The sequence below is a fragment of the Lytechinus pictus genome, chromosome 4 (assembly GCF_037042905.1).
Source record: "Lytechinus pictus isolate F3 Inbred chromosome 4, Lp3.0, whole genome shotgun sequence".
NCBI lineage: Eukaryota > Metazoa > Echinodermata > Echinoidea > Temnopleuroida > Toxopneustidae > Lytechinus > Lytechinus pictus.
In genome coordinates this window covers 24,151,590-24,167,055 of record NC_087248.1, presented here as the reverse complement: position 1 = coordinate 24,167,055, position 15,466 = coordinate 24,151,590, and the positions used below count along the sequence as shown (strand labels likewise).

Here is a 15,466-nt window from a genome sequence, read left to right as displayed (position 1 = left end):
ACCAATGAAGATGATCATTTTTGAAACTATGAAAAGTTGAAAACGTCGAATGAATGTTGATTGCGTGTGTCATGTTGTTTCTTGTAAATTTTATTCATCAAATGCAAAATGAATTCTACTTTTTCTCACAGCAACTTTGGTTACAAATGAAGATGATTATTTTTGAAACTATGAAAAGTTGGAAATGTCGAATAAATGTTGATTGCGTGTGTCATGTTGTTTTTGTGATTTATTCATCAAATGCAAAATGAATTCTACTTTTTCTCACGGCAACTTTCGTTACAAATGAAGATGATTATTTTTGAAACTATGAAAACGTCAAATGAATGTTGGCTGCGTGTGTCATGTTGTTTTTTGTAATTTATTTAAATTGAAATGCGTAAGGAAATATTCATTTTCAGTACTTTTTTCTCACATCAACTTTCGATATAAATGAAGATAATTTTGAAATCATGTAAACGTCAAATACATGTTGATTGGCCGTTTTATTTTGTTTCTTTTGATTTATTTATCAAATCCGAAATAATGAATCATCCCTTTTCTTTCTTGAACTGTCATTAATAATGATTAATTAGAATGAAACTGTCCATTGTCATAAACAACAATACTTAAAAGGCGGTATCGTGCCAGAAAGGTTTATGATGTGCGCCCGCCGAGTATGTGGTCGGTTGTGAATTGACGTGTTTTGCAGTAAAACTTACTGGTGGTGAATGTAAGTGATTAGTTACTGTGATTAAATCTTGTCTTGAATCTTTGTTAGAAGTGTGATTCTGTTTTAGAAGTTGAGAAATGAGAAGCTTGGCTATAATTTGGGGAATGGGGAGAAACCCGACATGAAAATGAAAATATTCCAAGTACGATCCCATTTGAAGGTGTAGCGAGTGTAATGTGACGATTCACTCCAGACAGGACAGCACGTGCGTGAGCTGAATGATGTAGGCCTGTCTGGTTTTAGACTTTTAGTAATAGTAGACTCGCACTTACACTCGCCTCGGTCAAATTCATTGCATGTTATTTTTAGATCGGAACTAAAAAATAAACACACATACTCTCGCAACCATTAAATGGGATCGTAACTAGGCCCGACTTGTATAACTCAAATAATAGTCATTTACTAATAGCTTACACAGTCATACGATCTACATTTGTAGCCGTAGCCTCACGCTAACTCACATTAGTCAAATTCGATTGCAAAACAGATTCAACCCAAAATATTCAGCTTCTCGTAATTTCGTGGTTTTCAGAAATATTTTAATTAGCGCACGCTGACACTCGCCATCATCGGATAGGTTCAAAACTCAAATATAACTGAAAATCTTAAATTTAACTCAAATAAGTGCAAATGGATAATTTTTTTTAAATTTCAGGGTAAAATTTCGGATACCCGTCCGCCGTCCGGTTTTCAGTGTCGGGTATCCGAATATTGAAATATCCGTTTCAAGTCAGGCCTAATCTCCAATATCAGAGACTTTTGTAAAGAATTTGGGTATCCAATTTCAGAGACAGTCTCCAGTTTTGGAGACCAATTTCCTTTGTTTACATTTGCTGCAAAAGGATTACCTTGGCGGCAAATAAAAATGTGATAAGCAGATTCCTCATGAAAAATTACCCCTTTTCACCGTCTACTTTAAAAATTCACCATATACTTTTGTTTTGATAAGGATTATTGTTGTCAATCACACACAAAACAAATGGGCTTCTGACCTCAGTGAGACAACATTTTGGGTGGAAAAAATCATGCTTTTGTTGGTGTTGTTTCTTTTGTCCTTTTGCAAAGCAAGTCTCCAATGTGGGAGATTGTCTCCCCTATTGGAGAGAGTCTCCCATATTGGCCGTGCGCCTCTACTGATTTTCAATTTTTAACATATTTTTTTATTTTTTATTTATGTAATAGCTTACCTCGGCCTGGAAAGTGGCTTCGCATGTCTCTTCCACGGAAATAAAAGGAAGGTTGTTGGTGGCGCTAATACAGTTCACAACCTTAATTCAGCTTGTCGGTATTTTTAAAACTAGATTCTCGATTCATTGTATGCGCAGTTCCAATGATTGTTTGATCAAATAGAGACACCAATAAATGCAATAACTTAAAAAACATACTTTTTTATTATTTTTGCTGACGATAATACTTTTTGGAAAATATTCAAAGCGATGACAAATTAAACAAAAAATATAGAAAAGTCTACGTACCTTGAACGAAGCCCCGGCAAGTGCTACCGTTCGTTTGTCAATTAATGTTCCACCAAAGTCTTTACACTAAAAAGATTGGACACTTTGCCGACTTCACGTAACGCTTTGGATCGATTTACGTGTAAGATAGTTTTTGTGTCTAGTCTTTCCCTTGTAGTGTCTTTGATATGAAGATAAATCGCGCGCCCTCTTTCGCACATTAGACAAAAAATTTGAGAACTCGCAAGGTTGGTCCGTATTTTGTCAACGAGAAGAAAAATCACCGCTTAAATGACGCTATTTGAGGGATATTCCTCATATTAGGAGGAATTGACTTCACATCGTTTGGTAAGTTTCGTAGGAGGACTTCATTCTGTAAATCCTCTTATTAAATTTGCGGGAAATGTTTAGTAATGTTGAATGCGCCGTGCCTTCAATTTTCCTGTACACGGCGGCAGAGATGCACCCATGGGTGCCCGGGGGGGGCCACTTACATTGACAAGTGGATACCATGCGCGACCAAAAAAACACGTAAAAAGGATGTCTTTTCAAGATAGGGCACGTTACGTACGTAACGTAATAAGGGAGTCAAAAACGTTAAAATAATGAAAAAAGGGTATCTATTTCGCTAGGAAATTTACGTGTTTAGGGTCAAATTTGCGAGGGTATAAACAATCGAGACTAAAATGTTTTATAAAGGATGTACTTTTTGCCCCAGGAGTCAACAATACGTGTTTAGAGTACGATTTGCCCGAGTTGGGCTGTATAAACCCAATGATTTAGGTAAAGGTAAAACCGACGACCGACGTACGTCCGTGTTTGAAATACTTGTTTAGGGGTACAATTAATTCAGGGAATACTTGCCAATAGTATCGTTTTGTTTCCAATACTTGTTAAGGGTAGGGTTTTACACACCAATACTTGTTAAGGGGTGCATTTTCAGAATGTGAAAAATACGTGTTTAGGGTGCTTTTTGAGATCTCATGGTCGCGCATGGTATCCACTCGTGAATGGAAGTGGCCCCCCCGGGTGGGGCACCTGGATTGTCTCTCTTTTTTTTAGTTTGTCTTGATCTTTTCCAGGCCATAAGGTTTATCGCTAATCAGAACTGCAATGGGAGACATAAGCGAGACCTACAGAAAGGAAGAAACAGAGGAAAGGGGGGGGGGGAGCAATAATAAAGACTTTGTTGGTATTTAAAAGAAAAAAAGAAAGGAAACAAAAAAACGAAAAGAGAAAATAACAAAGGAAGAAAGATGAAGAATAAATGAAACAAATAACAAAGCAAAATAAAAATAAGGAAGAAATTCAAAAGAATAAAACAAGATATAAATGAAGAATGAAAGAAAGGTAGAAAGACAGACAGAAAAGAAGAAAAAGAGAAAATAAATAAAGTAAAAGAAAAAATGATAGAAAAAAAGAGACAAAATAAAAATAAATTGTGGATGAAAGACGGGGTGGAAAGAATATTTGTTACTACCAGTGGCCATCTATTTCGAGCAAGAAAGAACACAAAAATCGTTATATGTGATACTGATAACCCTCTAGCTATCTTAAATATTATTAATATCGTGAAAGATAAAAGGTAAGAACGTTTTCAGAATACCTCTTATCTTTATTTTGTTCTTATCTTTTTAGCGCGCTTTTTATTATATGCGCGAGTAATAAATTTAAGCGCTCAGCATAGGATGGAAAGCAAGGTAAGAAAAAGATAAGAACGTTTTCAGAATACCAATTTGAGATCGTAAATTAGATACGAACATATTTGAGGTAAGAACGTTTTCAGAATACCTGTACCAATTTGAGATCTAGATCGTGTCGTAGATAAGAACAAGGTACATACTTGAGATAAGAACGTTTTCAGAATACCAATTTGAGATCTAGATCGTGACGTAGATAAGAACATATTTGAGATAAGAACGTTTCCGGAATACCAATTTGAGATTGTGACGTAGATAAGAACATATTAGAGATAAGAACGTTTTCAGAATACCACCCCTGATCTAGGTCTTACCCGTTTAGATCTACCAAAAATCTGGAGTTATCTAGGACTAGGAGGCTACCATAGGTCATCCTAGCCTAGACTAGTCATTATTCGTTAGATCAAAATGGTGGCATGCATGCCATGGTCTAGCATTAGACCAAAAGTTTCAGTCTCTGTATTTGGTTGTTCCGCTGAACTGTGTTGGCTACACTTACCGATACATAGACTGAAGTGTTGTTGGCCCGTACGTACAGCCAATGTATTAGCGGCAACTTTAGATCTAACATTCAGCAGATTCCCGATTTTCAGATTTTTTTTTTGTACATAAAATGTCACATTATCCAATTTGATACAAAAATATATAAAATTCAGAAATATTGTACCTTAGACCGCAGTTACCGCTAATTCCTTTCAAATGATAATCAAAACATAGTCATCCTCGATCCTTCCGGTGGTCATCGTAAGTTGCCATCTTGGATGACGTATTTACCAGTCACAATATATCACGATTCCTGCCGCCGCGTTGCGCTCGTCTATGTGCGTGCGTTCAAAACTTGTCGCTCTCATTGATTGGCCAGGATATCGAAAATTCTAATCAGAAAGCTGTGATAAAAGCCTAACTCAATGAACATAGAGGGCAGCAACACACAGCTGCCAGTTTTTCCTCTCTGGCAATAAATTTAAAAAAATAAGGAATAAATCATCGGTAACGTATATATTTTTACATTTTCTTGGAATATGCGCAGTATCAAAAGAAAGATTAGAGTCTAACGAAAATAATGGGCCATCGTTCAAGATAATATAATGTCATTTGGACCTAAAAAAAATAAAAATTTAGACAAAACACTATATAGGCCCGATTTGGGCAAAATGATTACACATGCAGGCTCGCACTAACGTACTACAGTCGGTGAATGGGGTTGATAGTATAATGTCAGAAATTGTTAAATAAATCCATAGAAACGACGGTTATTCCTGTCTAGCCATAGTCTTGCCTATTGGACTCTGGCTCGGCACAATAAAATTTAAACTCAACTTAACTAAAACTAAAAGGCAAAGGCACAAGACTGAGCTCCGGAGATCTGCGGTGAAAATCACGCTAACTAATTTAGATCTACATATAGATCAGTAGATGGTCTACTATATAGCACTCCTACTAGTACCAATGAGGTCAATACATAATCTGTGTTGTCTAGTATAGCACAAGCACTGCTGTAGATCAAAAGCTTTGGTGTCTGGCTGTTCCGCTGAACTCTGATTGCTCCAGTGACATATTCACCAATTACAGAGACTGAAGTTCTATTCCAACTCGATCTGTCCAGGAACTCGGTGAAAAAAATAGACAAGTTTTTAAAAACCCAATAAAACCATTTTCTAATTATTACCAATGTACATAACCTAGTATTATGAGGGCAATTCCACAGGTTGGTGGACATGAGCTTAAAAATTCAAATTCAATATTTTCTTGAATTTTTTAATACTTTAAGTCCTTCATGCATGATAGTTTCAGGAACAAGAAATAAAAAGTTTATTTTCATATGTATACTTTGGAAAAAAATGGTCAAAAGTTGTGTCTTCCATTCTGTACCAAAATACAAGAAAAAATAGTGAAAAATGAAATATGCCTTATTACCATTTTGTTATTGGAACAACATACCACTTTATATATTTCTGAAGTTTAGAAGAGTCAAATTATCTAAAATACACAACAGCTTTTCAAGTAAATTTGTAGTACTCATTCAAAAATGAATATTGCAACCTGCTCAGGTGATGTAACGTGAGTAACCGAAAAAACTGACTTTGTTTTCTGAGAGAAAAATTCTTCACAGTTAATTGGTGGGATTTTAAATTCTCTTCTTTCAAACAATCTTTGACACAGTGATGACTATAAAAATCATTGAAAAGTACAATTTTTTGTAAAAAGGATGAAGAAAAACTGTAACGTGAGTAACTTTGTAACGTGAATAACCATCATGTAATGTGAGTAGCCAGTAAAAATTATGCAGTTAGGTTACATTTTCTGTGGGATGTCAAGTTTTAAGTCTCATGGTGAGTTGTGAAGTTTTTTTTGATTAATTAAAAGCAAAATGAGGGTACACCTCTTTGATGTGACTCTTTGTTTATCAAAATATCAGTGGTCATACAATCACACAAAAAATTGAATATTAGTAGAAGTATTCACAATGCGAGAGTGCATTAGTTAGACTTGGTTTCGATTAACCAAACTTTAAAGAGTGTTCGAACAACACATTGAATGTCCTTACCTGTAACCCTATCTAGACTGGGGTATTTTGGGAGTTGATATGGCCGGGGGGGGGGGGCCTCCCAGGCCCCCCTTGAGATCTCGGCCATTGGCCGCACGATCACGCCGAAAATTTGCACGCAGGTTGTCTTGGACATAATCTACAATACTATCAGTAATTTATTTCATGCAAATTGGTATTAAGCAATAATGCTAATTTATGCATAATTAGTAAGCAAAATCATACTTTTCCCTCTTACTCCCTAATAATGCTCCAAATTGTTCCAATTTTTTGTATAAAATCTCTTTTTGATGTTCCTAGCAATGAATTTTACACATATTATTGAATTTTTAATGACATTTGTGTTGTTAACCATACATGGACAAAATGTAACGTGAGTAACCATAACGTGAGTAACCATATTATCTGCACCCCAAGTAAAAACCATGTGTTCTTTATTTTTTAAATTATGTACAAAGTTTATCTCCCTAATATACTTCTTTGAAATGGATATAATCAGCTTTCATAAAAGCCTTGTATGAGGAGACTTTTCACTTATGTCAACTTTTCATTTTATGCATGTCCAAATCATGTAACGTGAGTAACCAACACATTCCAAAGATTTGCCAGGATCATAATAAAATTTCCCAAGTTTTGTTTTTATACAAAGGATAGTCAGACTGTGTACTTTGTTGTGATAAGGAGATGTTTAGTTCCTATCAATAATAATGGAGTTACAGCTCCAAGTATGAGTCAAGGTGTCTCCAAATGTAACGTGAGTAACCGTGGAATAGCCCATGAGCACCCTAATGATATTTGGACTAATACCCTAAATTCCCACTGTGACACTGGTTAAATAACATATCTTCGTGAGATTCCAATCGTTTCTTGGACTATGTATTCAGCTGTCATCTTGGTTCTGAAAGTGACGACAGACTCCACCCATAGAAATGAAAATCCTTTTTTTTTTCCTTTGAAGTTTTTTTTTCCATTTTGGTGCATTTAAGGCCAAAACAAAATATTTATCTTTATTTTGGTCCAGTTCTTTTTATAATGATAATAATTCCCTTTTGTCTCGCCTGCATAGCAGAGCGAGACTATACATGTAGGTGCTGCTTTTCCGACGGCGGCGTCGTCAACATTGAAATCTTAACCAAGGTTAAGTTTTTGAAATGTCATCATAAAGTGTCATCAACCCAGGTGAGATGAATGGGTACCCAGTAGGAAGAAATTCCTCGAATGCTTTGAGCGCCTAGGCAGCCCAGCTAAAGCCGGGGTAATAATAATAGCAGGGCCCGCTGGGAGAACAGTTTTCGGAACTGAAGCATCTTCCCTGGGTAAATATACCTGTATTATTATTATTATTATTATAAAGTCTTAGAAAGTATATTGACCTAGTTCATGAAACTTGGACATAAGAGTAATCAAGTATTACTAAACATCCTGCCCGAGCTTCGGGTCACATGGCCAAGGTCAAAGGTCATTTAGGGTCAATGAACTTAGACCATGTTAGGGGAATCAATATCGAAATCTTAACCAAGGTTAAGTTTTTGAAATGTTGTCATAACTTCAAAAGTATATGGACCTAGTTCATAAAACGTAGACATAAGGGTAATAGTGTATCACTGAAGATCCTGCCTGAGTTTCAGGTCACATGATTAAGGTCAAAGGTCACTCACGGTCAACGAACTTTGGCCATGTTAGGGTTATTTGAGGAATTGTCATCACAACTTTGAAATTTTATGGATCTGGTTCATGAAACGTGTACATAAGAGCAATCAAGTATCCTTGAACATCCTGTGCGAGTTTTAGGTCCCATGACCAAGGTCAAAGGTAATTAATGGTTAAAAAACTTTGGTAATGCTGGGGGTATTTGTGGAATTGTCATAACTTTAGAAGTCTATGGATCTAGTTCATGAAACTTGGACATAAGAGCAGCAGTGTATCCCTGAATACCCTGTATGCATTTCAGGAACATGGCCAAGATCAAAGGTCATTTAAAGGTCAATGAACTCTGGCTGTGTTGGGAGTATGTGTTGAATTGGCATCATAACTAAGGAAGTTTATGGATCTAGCTCATGAAACATCGACATAAGGATAATCAAGTATGAATGATTGTTTTGCACATGTCTTAGGTCACATGATCATGGTCAAAGGTCATTTTGGGTCAATGGGCATAATATTTTATTATCATATAGTGTTTTCTTCTGTGAATAATATTCATTAGCTATTTTCAAAGGAAGCACTGCTGCTATATCGCATTGCGTAATGCAGGCGAGACTGCCAGAGGCGTTCCACTTGTTTTATATAGCATTTAATACATTGGAACAACGTCTCTAAGCGCTTTACAGGTACAATGTATATCATTACCCCGGTCATCGGATCCTGGCAAAACCGCAAACAATGTATGTTCTCCACTCCCTGGGGAGCATTTCAACAAGAGTTCCAAGGCTCAATTGCTAGGCATACTATATAGGCTTTCGCATCCTACCGGGTACCCACTTAACACCTGGGTTGAGAGTGGCAAATTGTGGATTGATGCCTTGCCAAAGACGCTAGGCCATTGTGAGATTTGAACACACGACTCTCTGATTACAAGGCGATAGTCAGAACCGCTACACCACTACGCTTCCATGTATGTATTATATATCTTTATTAAATAAAGACAAAAATCGAAGAGCCTTGTCGTTTTTGATGTTGTATTGTTAACCCCCTAATAGCGGTTGCACGATCGCGAGCCGTCTGTACGAGGAGAAATAAAAAAAAAAAAAAATGTTTAAAAACAGCTGGTAAATTGGGTGTGGTACATGTATTGCTACAGAGTCAATAAGCTACACATCTTCACTTCTTGATTGCCTGTGGTGATCTGCCCTGAGCTATCATACTTTAAACCTCGGGGGTTTATTTTATATTTACAGTACATGTCGACATACTTGATTTACATAACAAACAGAAATAGTGAATATTCAGATAGCGCACAGATAATCAATAAAAAAAATATGAATATACATACCGGTAGAACATGAATAGCTGCTACTGAATATTAATTTAACCTAAGTCTGTTGAAAGAACCAATCAAAGAATAAGAACTTATGCCTCGGTCACATTCGCTCTACGGCGGCCGTACGGCGAGTCGAAAATAGCCGTTTTAACAGTTTTTGTTCCAGCTACATAATGGGTGGTACGGCTGTTTTCAACTCGCCGTACGGCCGCCGTAGAGCAAATGTGACCGTGGTATTAACTACTGTGAAGTACATGTGCGTGTGAACATGAACAAGAGACAAGGATGGAAGAGTGGGTCTGGTATAAATTTATGTTAAGAAGTTGATGGAAGAAATGGAATTTTGATGACTAACATCTTATTGGAGAGAGGATGATCAAGAATAGTGCTTCAGAACCCTGTTCACATTACAGCTCTACAAATGTCCTCATTTCATAACTACTTTTCATGTATTTAAAAAAATTTGTTATAAATTATGTACTTGTATGTTCTCTTTTAAACCGTCAACAGGTCACGGAGAGCAGGAATTGTTTTCATCCATCCATGTAGAGTTGTCTCAGAGTCTCCCTAGAGAAGCAGTAGAATGGAGGAGGTGAGGATGACGTACAATGGTAGCATAGTTTGGTGCAAGGCTGGATTGAGGCAAAAGGCTGGGAATTGAGCCTAGCACCGTGGCACAAAAGTGACTGGTGACTGGGGAGTGAGCCTAGCACTACAGATGTGTGCTTTTAAAAGGAGCACTTCACCCTTATTAATAATAATAATAATAATACATGTAATTAGAAAAAAAATCAAAGAAAGGAGAGGAACGATTTTAAAGGACACGTCGAAGAAAAGAAAGAAAATAATAGTTGGCCTAACGAGTTGGCGGTAATAGTCAAATATGACTGATCACCATTAATTTTCAACAAACAACATTAGGATAAGCTGATTTTGATGAAAGCAGAAAAGAGAGAAAAATAGTGGTGAATGTTTGATGAAAAACCAACGAAGACATTTTAAAATTTTTGATTTGCGCATGAGCAGCTTATTTACCGGTATATGTCGTGTGACAAAAAATGAAATATTCTTTTAAAAAAGGAAAGTCATTTTATTTGCGCAGGACTGAGATTAATTAACAGACACGTTATTTCTTGTTCCATTAAAATATTGGAAAGTATGGAATTATATTGCATGATACTTGTACTGTACATGTGCATGTGCATGTACATGTATATTGGGGAGATGCTCTATACAGGGTGGTGAGTATATGTAAATGTACCCTAGCAAACCAACTTGTTAGGAAACAGTGCCTTAACCAAAAACTCTCAAAATGTAATTGCAAACTGTTTGTATATTTATGTTAGAACTGGCACCTGTTCTTTTCGCATACAGAATTTTTCGCGAATTGCGCGGCGGGGGGGGGGGTCCCGACATTTTCGCGGGTTGTTAAATTCGCGATCAGAAGAGATGTACGAAACACTTCCACAGCATTTCAAAGAAGCAAAACTAGTGCAAATCATGCAAATCTGTGCTCCTCAAAGTCTCCATGCTGATGTGTCTTTTGTACATAAATATGTCCCTGTATTACAGTTACAAAGTGTGGAAAAGGTGGCTTAGATCTGAAAATTCATCATGTCACAGTTTGATCTGTAGGTTAAGCAATCTTTGGGATTTGTGTTTTCTTAGATTCATTTTTTCAAAAAGTTGGTAAAAGTGGGAAAATTTTGAATTTTGTGAACAGAATCTTACACCTCTAAAAGCTCCGGTCATGTGACTTATGAATATTAATGAGTATGGAAATAGCTGCCAATACGTGTGTATAGAGTCAATCAGATGACAATAAAATCAAAATCGGATGTAAAATAACGATGACATTTTCAAGTTTTGTTTAATTTCACAAAACAGTTAATATATGCACATCCTGGTCAGTATGCAAATGGGGAGACTGATGACGTCATCCACTCACTACTAGTATATAAAATTTGAAATGTTCTAATTTTCTCCTCATTGTCAAGTGAAACAATAATTAATTCCTCCCTGAACATTTGTAATTAGCATTGTTACTATATGGTTCAGTCAAGTTGGTCCTTTTTATGGTCAATATGAAAAAAAAATGAAATATTGTATAATAAAAACAAAAGAAATAGTAAGTGAAGGACATCGACTGTCTCATTTGCGTGTTACTGAATTGTGCTTATCACTGTTTCGTGAAAAATAAGCGAAACTTTAAAATGTCATAACTTTCTTATTTTACATCTGATTTTTATGAAATTTCAAGCGTTATGGTAGTTAGAATTTTCTCTATTTATTCAAATCAGTATTTTTCTGGGTTGGCCTTGACCTTTACCGTTTCATTTCCTCTGCCTTCACAGATCATATGGGCGTGCTCCGAAGATGATTTATGTGGACGTCAACTTTGTTCCGTACAACTCGGACCTCCTTCCAACCGAGAACGATCGCAAGCTTTTGCAACTTCCTGTTTTCCATACATACTGGACGGAGTGCCCTGTGAGTACATACCCAACAAGACCTTTCAACTGCTCTGGCCCGAATTCACGAAGGTGGTTTTGAAAACCATCGGTTGAACCCATGGTTTATGCAGATTTCCTGTTAAATTATTTACCGCGTATATTGAAAATGTCCAATGCGGATGCTTGCATTTTTCACAGTGTGCCAAAATGGCGCGTGGTGCCATGGTTGAAGATGCTATTTTATTTATGAGTCCACTGTTTTGAATTAATGAGTCAATTTTTCAAAACAGTTGTCTACTGGAAACTGGTGATCCCTGTACAAAACCAATGGAAGTTGCATAAAGTCAGTTGTAGTCAACAGGTTAACCCATTGCCTACTGGAACCAGGTGTTCCCTGTACAAACCATATGAGAATTTCAGGATTCAGTAGTCAATAGGTTAATCAATAGGAACCAGGTGATCCCTTTACAACACCTATGGAAGCCTGTGAGAATTCCATAATTCAGTAGTCAAGAAAATTAACCCCATGCCTAATGGAACCAGTTTCCCGTAACACAAAGGTTTTAGCGATTAATCATACGCTTGATTTTTTACGAATGATTGTACATTGTAGTCAATGGAATCAATCGTAGAAAAATGTTCTACGATCATTGCTAAGTTTTATGTTACGGGCCCCAGGTGATCCTTTGTGCAGGGCTTATGAGAAGCTGTGGATTTTGGTCGTCAAGATTTAAATTTTTTCATTGGTTTTTAGGATGCCGATGCCTACAAAGTCTGCGTGAAGAACGATATCACCGCGTGGCAGCAGTCTTTGAAAGAGCGCAACGTCAGTGATTGGCTGATCGTACTAGTAGAGACGTCCAACCCCAAGAGAGGAAACAAGCAGAAGTTCCTGCCTCGGACTTCGGTGCTGGACAAGATCAGAAACGACTTCTGCAGTAAACAATCAGACAGGTATTACAGTAGGTTTTTGGCGTGTTTAGTAGGTTTTTGCAACCAAAATATGATAGTACGTTTTTTCTTTGAAAAATACGATTTTGTAAAAAAAATAACGCAAATATGGTTATTTGATCAATGTAATTTCAGGTAACTTGTTTTTTTTTCAATTATTTTGTTAAAACCAGTGTGCATTTTAGCTTGCATGCAGCTGGTGGTGCGACTGCTTACAACAGTTGCGATTGTGTGTAACATAGATTGTGACAAAATGATCACAAACGATCGCAAGAGCGATTGTGAAGGCCCCTTTAGCAGTCTGCTGTATGTGACTCTAGTCGAACAAAGCGGGCAACGAATTAACGATAGTCATGATAACATTCAGTTTTTGTGTATTGGGTATTACAGATTTAACATCTCTATGCCCTTCGAAAGGGACTTTGGATAGCTTTAGCACAGCAAGCCTTTTACAGTGCACAATCATTTTAAAGAATAAATTCCCACCGTGTACCTATTTTCCTTACCAGGTGGGTGTTTCATAAAGCTGTTTGTGAGTTAAGATCGACTTTAAGAACGATGATCCTTTCTTGTGGTAAATTGTATACACCGAAATGTTCATTGGCGGTGGTTTAGCGCGTAAGAAGGGTTCACCGGTCATTCTTAAAGTCGCTTGTACGAACAGCTTTATGAAACACCCCCCCCCCTGGGTTCAGTGCAGTACTTCGCAGTTATTTCCCTGAAATCCTTTGATTTGATCTAGCATTTTGAGCATATACAATAGTTACTGTAACTTTTATACACCAGGTCCAGCAGGGTTCTACAGTTCAAAATCTATATTCTATTACATTTGTATACATAGGAATTTGTTATATTGAAACTTGAATAATAACACACTAATTTACTACTCAATACAATAAATACATAAATACTATATTTCCTGTCAAACACATTTTGGTTTCTCTGAACAGATGGAATTATAGGCTATTTTATTCTCTTTATTACTATAAGTTATTTGTAAGATAAGCAGTAATTATCAATGAGATACCACATACAAGTGTTGGTCATTTCACTTCCCCTTTTATAGCATTACATGTAAATCTTTATTTCTTTATTTGTATGAGAGGTGAAAGCTGTCCAAGCCTTTAAAATTTTTCCTTTATTTCCCTTTTTTTAGGGTGATAGTCCTCCATGAGCCTAATAACCCTGTCCCTACACCTCGAGCCCAGGACTCCTGGCAGCTCTTCATGCAGCGACTGCGCTACCTGGTCCTCCTGGCCTATAACCGGGTCCTTGGCCGCTTTGAGGAGCTGATCCGGGCTGAACGGGAGAACAGAAACGACAAGGGATGGAATTTCTGCCAGTATTTCCTGCTTCAGGTAAATAGGTTTTTAAATCATGTTTGATGAACTGGGTATCAATAATAATAATAATGAGGATAATAATAATAATAAAAACAATAATAATGCAGAAAAATGGTACGAACATCGGGCAGAGCCTGTAGTAGAGAACGACGATGTAAAACTTTTATGGGATTTTAATATCCAGACAGACAAGGTCATTGAAGCTAGACGACCAGACATCGTTCTCTTAAAGAAGAAGGATAAGGAATGTCTCATCATAGATATTGCGATTCCGGGAGACTGCAGAGCTTGGTTTAAAGAGGAGGAAAAGATCCAGAAGTATAACGATCTGGCATGGGAGCTGAGAAGGATATGGAAGGTGAAGACGAAGGTGGTACTAGGAACAGTGACAACAAGACACAGAAGCTTTCTGGCTGTTCTAGGAGTCAAGGTGTCCTTTGAAACGATACAGAAGGCAAGCTTGCTTGGGACAGCTCATATCCTACGGAAGGTCTTGAATTAGAAAGAGAAGTGAACAATGAGAAGAGGACCCATTTGATAGAATATAGAACAATATCCCTAGATTCCTGGAAGAAGTCCGGTTGCTGTTTAATATACCAACAGAACATCAAGTTGTGGAAAATGGAAGTAATAATGATAATTATAATAATAATAATGATAATGACAATGAAAATTAAGAAGAAGGAGGAGAAGGAGAAGGTGAAAGTGAAGGAGGAGAAGAAGAAGAAGAAGAAGGAGGAGGAGGAGAAGTAAAAAATTGAGAGCCACTTTAAGCTAATCTTCCAGTGGGCCCTACATCTAGAGTCAGACTGTTACATTGTAACTATTGTGCCCGAAAAGTGTGACCAAAAAAAGGTGATCTCTCCAACATGAAGGATATTCTACGCGATCTGCCATTATATATTCAAACTTTACGGGATGAAAACACACCTTCTGCTACCCCCTAGATCAGCACCTGCTGTCTTTAAAATTCCCAATATTTTCATAGATATAGTACAAGAAGTTCAGAGAATTATGGTGTGATCATTCCAAGAGTGGAGACAGAATGTGGTAAACGTGCACTATCAATCGATGGTGCTTTACCTTGGAATAGCCTACCCCCATCAGTGAGAAGTGCTAGTAGTAAGAATGCTTTTTGTTCCCAGTACTTGAAGGGGTGCTCTTCCAGGAAATAGCCCCTTCACTCTCTGCAACATGCAGACATCAGTATGTGAAGCACAGATATAGGCTGTTTAATATTGTATGAATTACATGTATCTTAACTACATCTTAAAGATTGTCACACATGAAATAATTATGAGTTTCTCTGTTTAATAATTTCATGG

The 15,466-nt window shown here is 37.0% G+C and overlaps 1 protein-coding gene across 1 annotated transcript in view; it reads left to right on the top strand.

The window, feature by feature from the left end:
- The first annotated feature begins 9,906 nt into the window (after positions 1 to 9,906).
- Positions 9,907 to 15,466, top strand: part of LOC129259295 (trafficking protein particle complex subunit 10-like) — a 40,454-nt gene continuing 34,894 nt past the window's right edge. The window contains exons 1-4 of the mRNA XM_064098681.1: positions 9,907 to 9,986; positions 11,749 to 11,884; positions 12,602 to 12,801; positions 13,955 to 14,156. Coding sequence (XP_063954751.1) covers positions 11,771 to 11,884; positions 12,602 to 12,801; positions 13,955 to 14,156 — 516 coding nt within the window. The 5' untranslated portion in view covers positions 9,907 to 9,986; positions 11,749 to 11,770. The remainder of the gene's footprint in view (positions 9,987 to 11,748; positions 11,885 to 12,601; positions 12,802 to 13,954; positions 14,157 to 15,466) is intronic.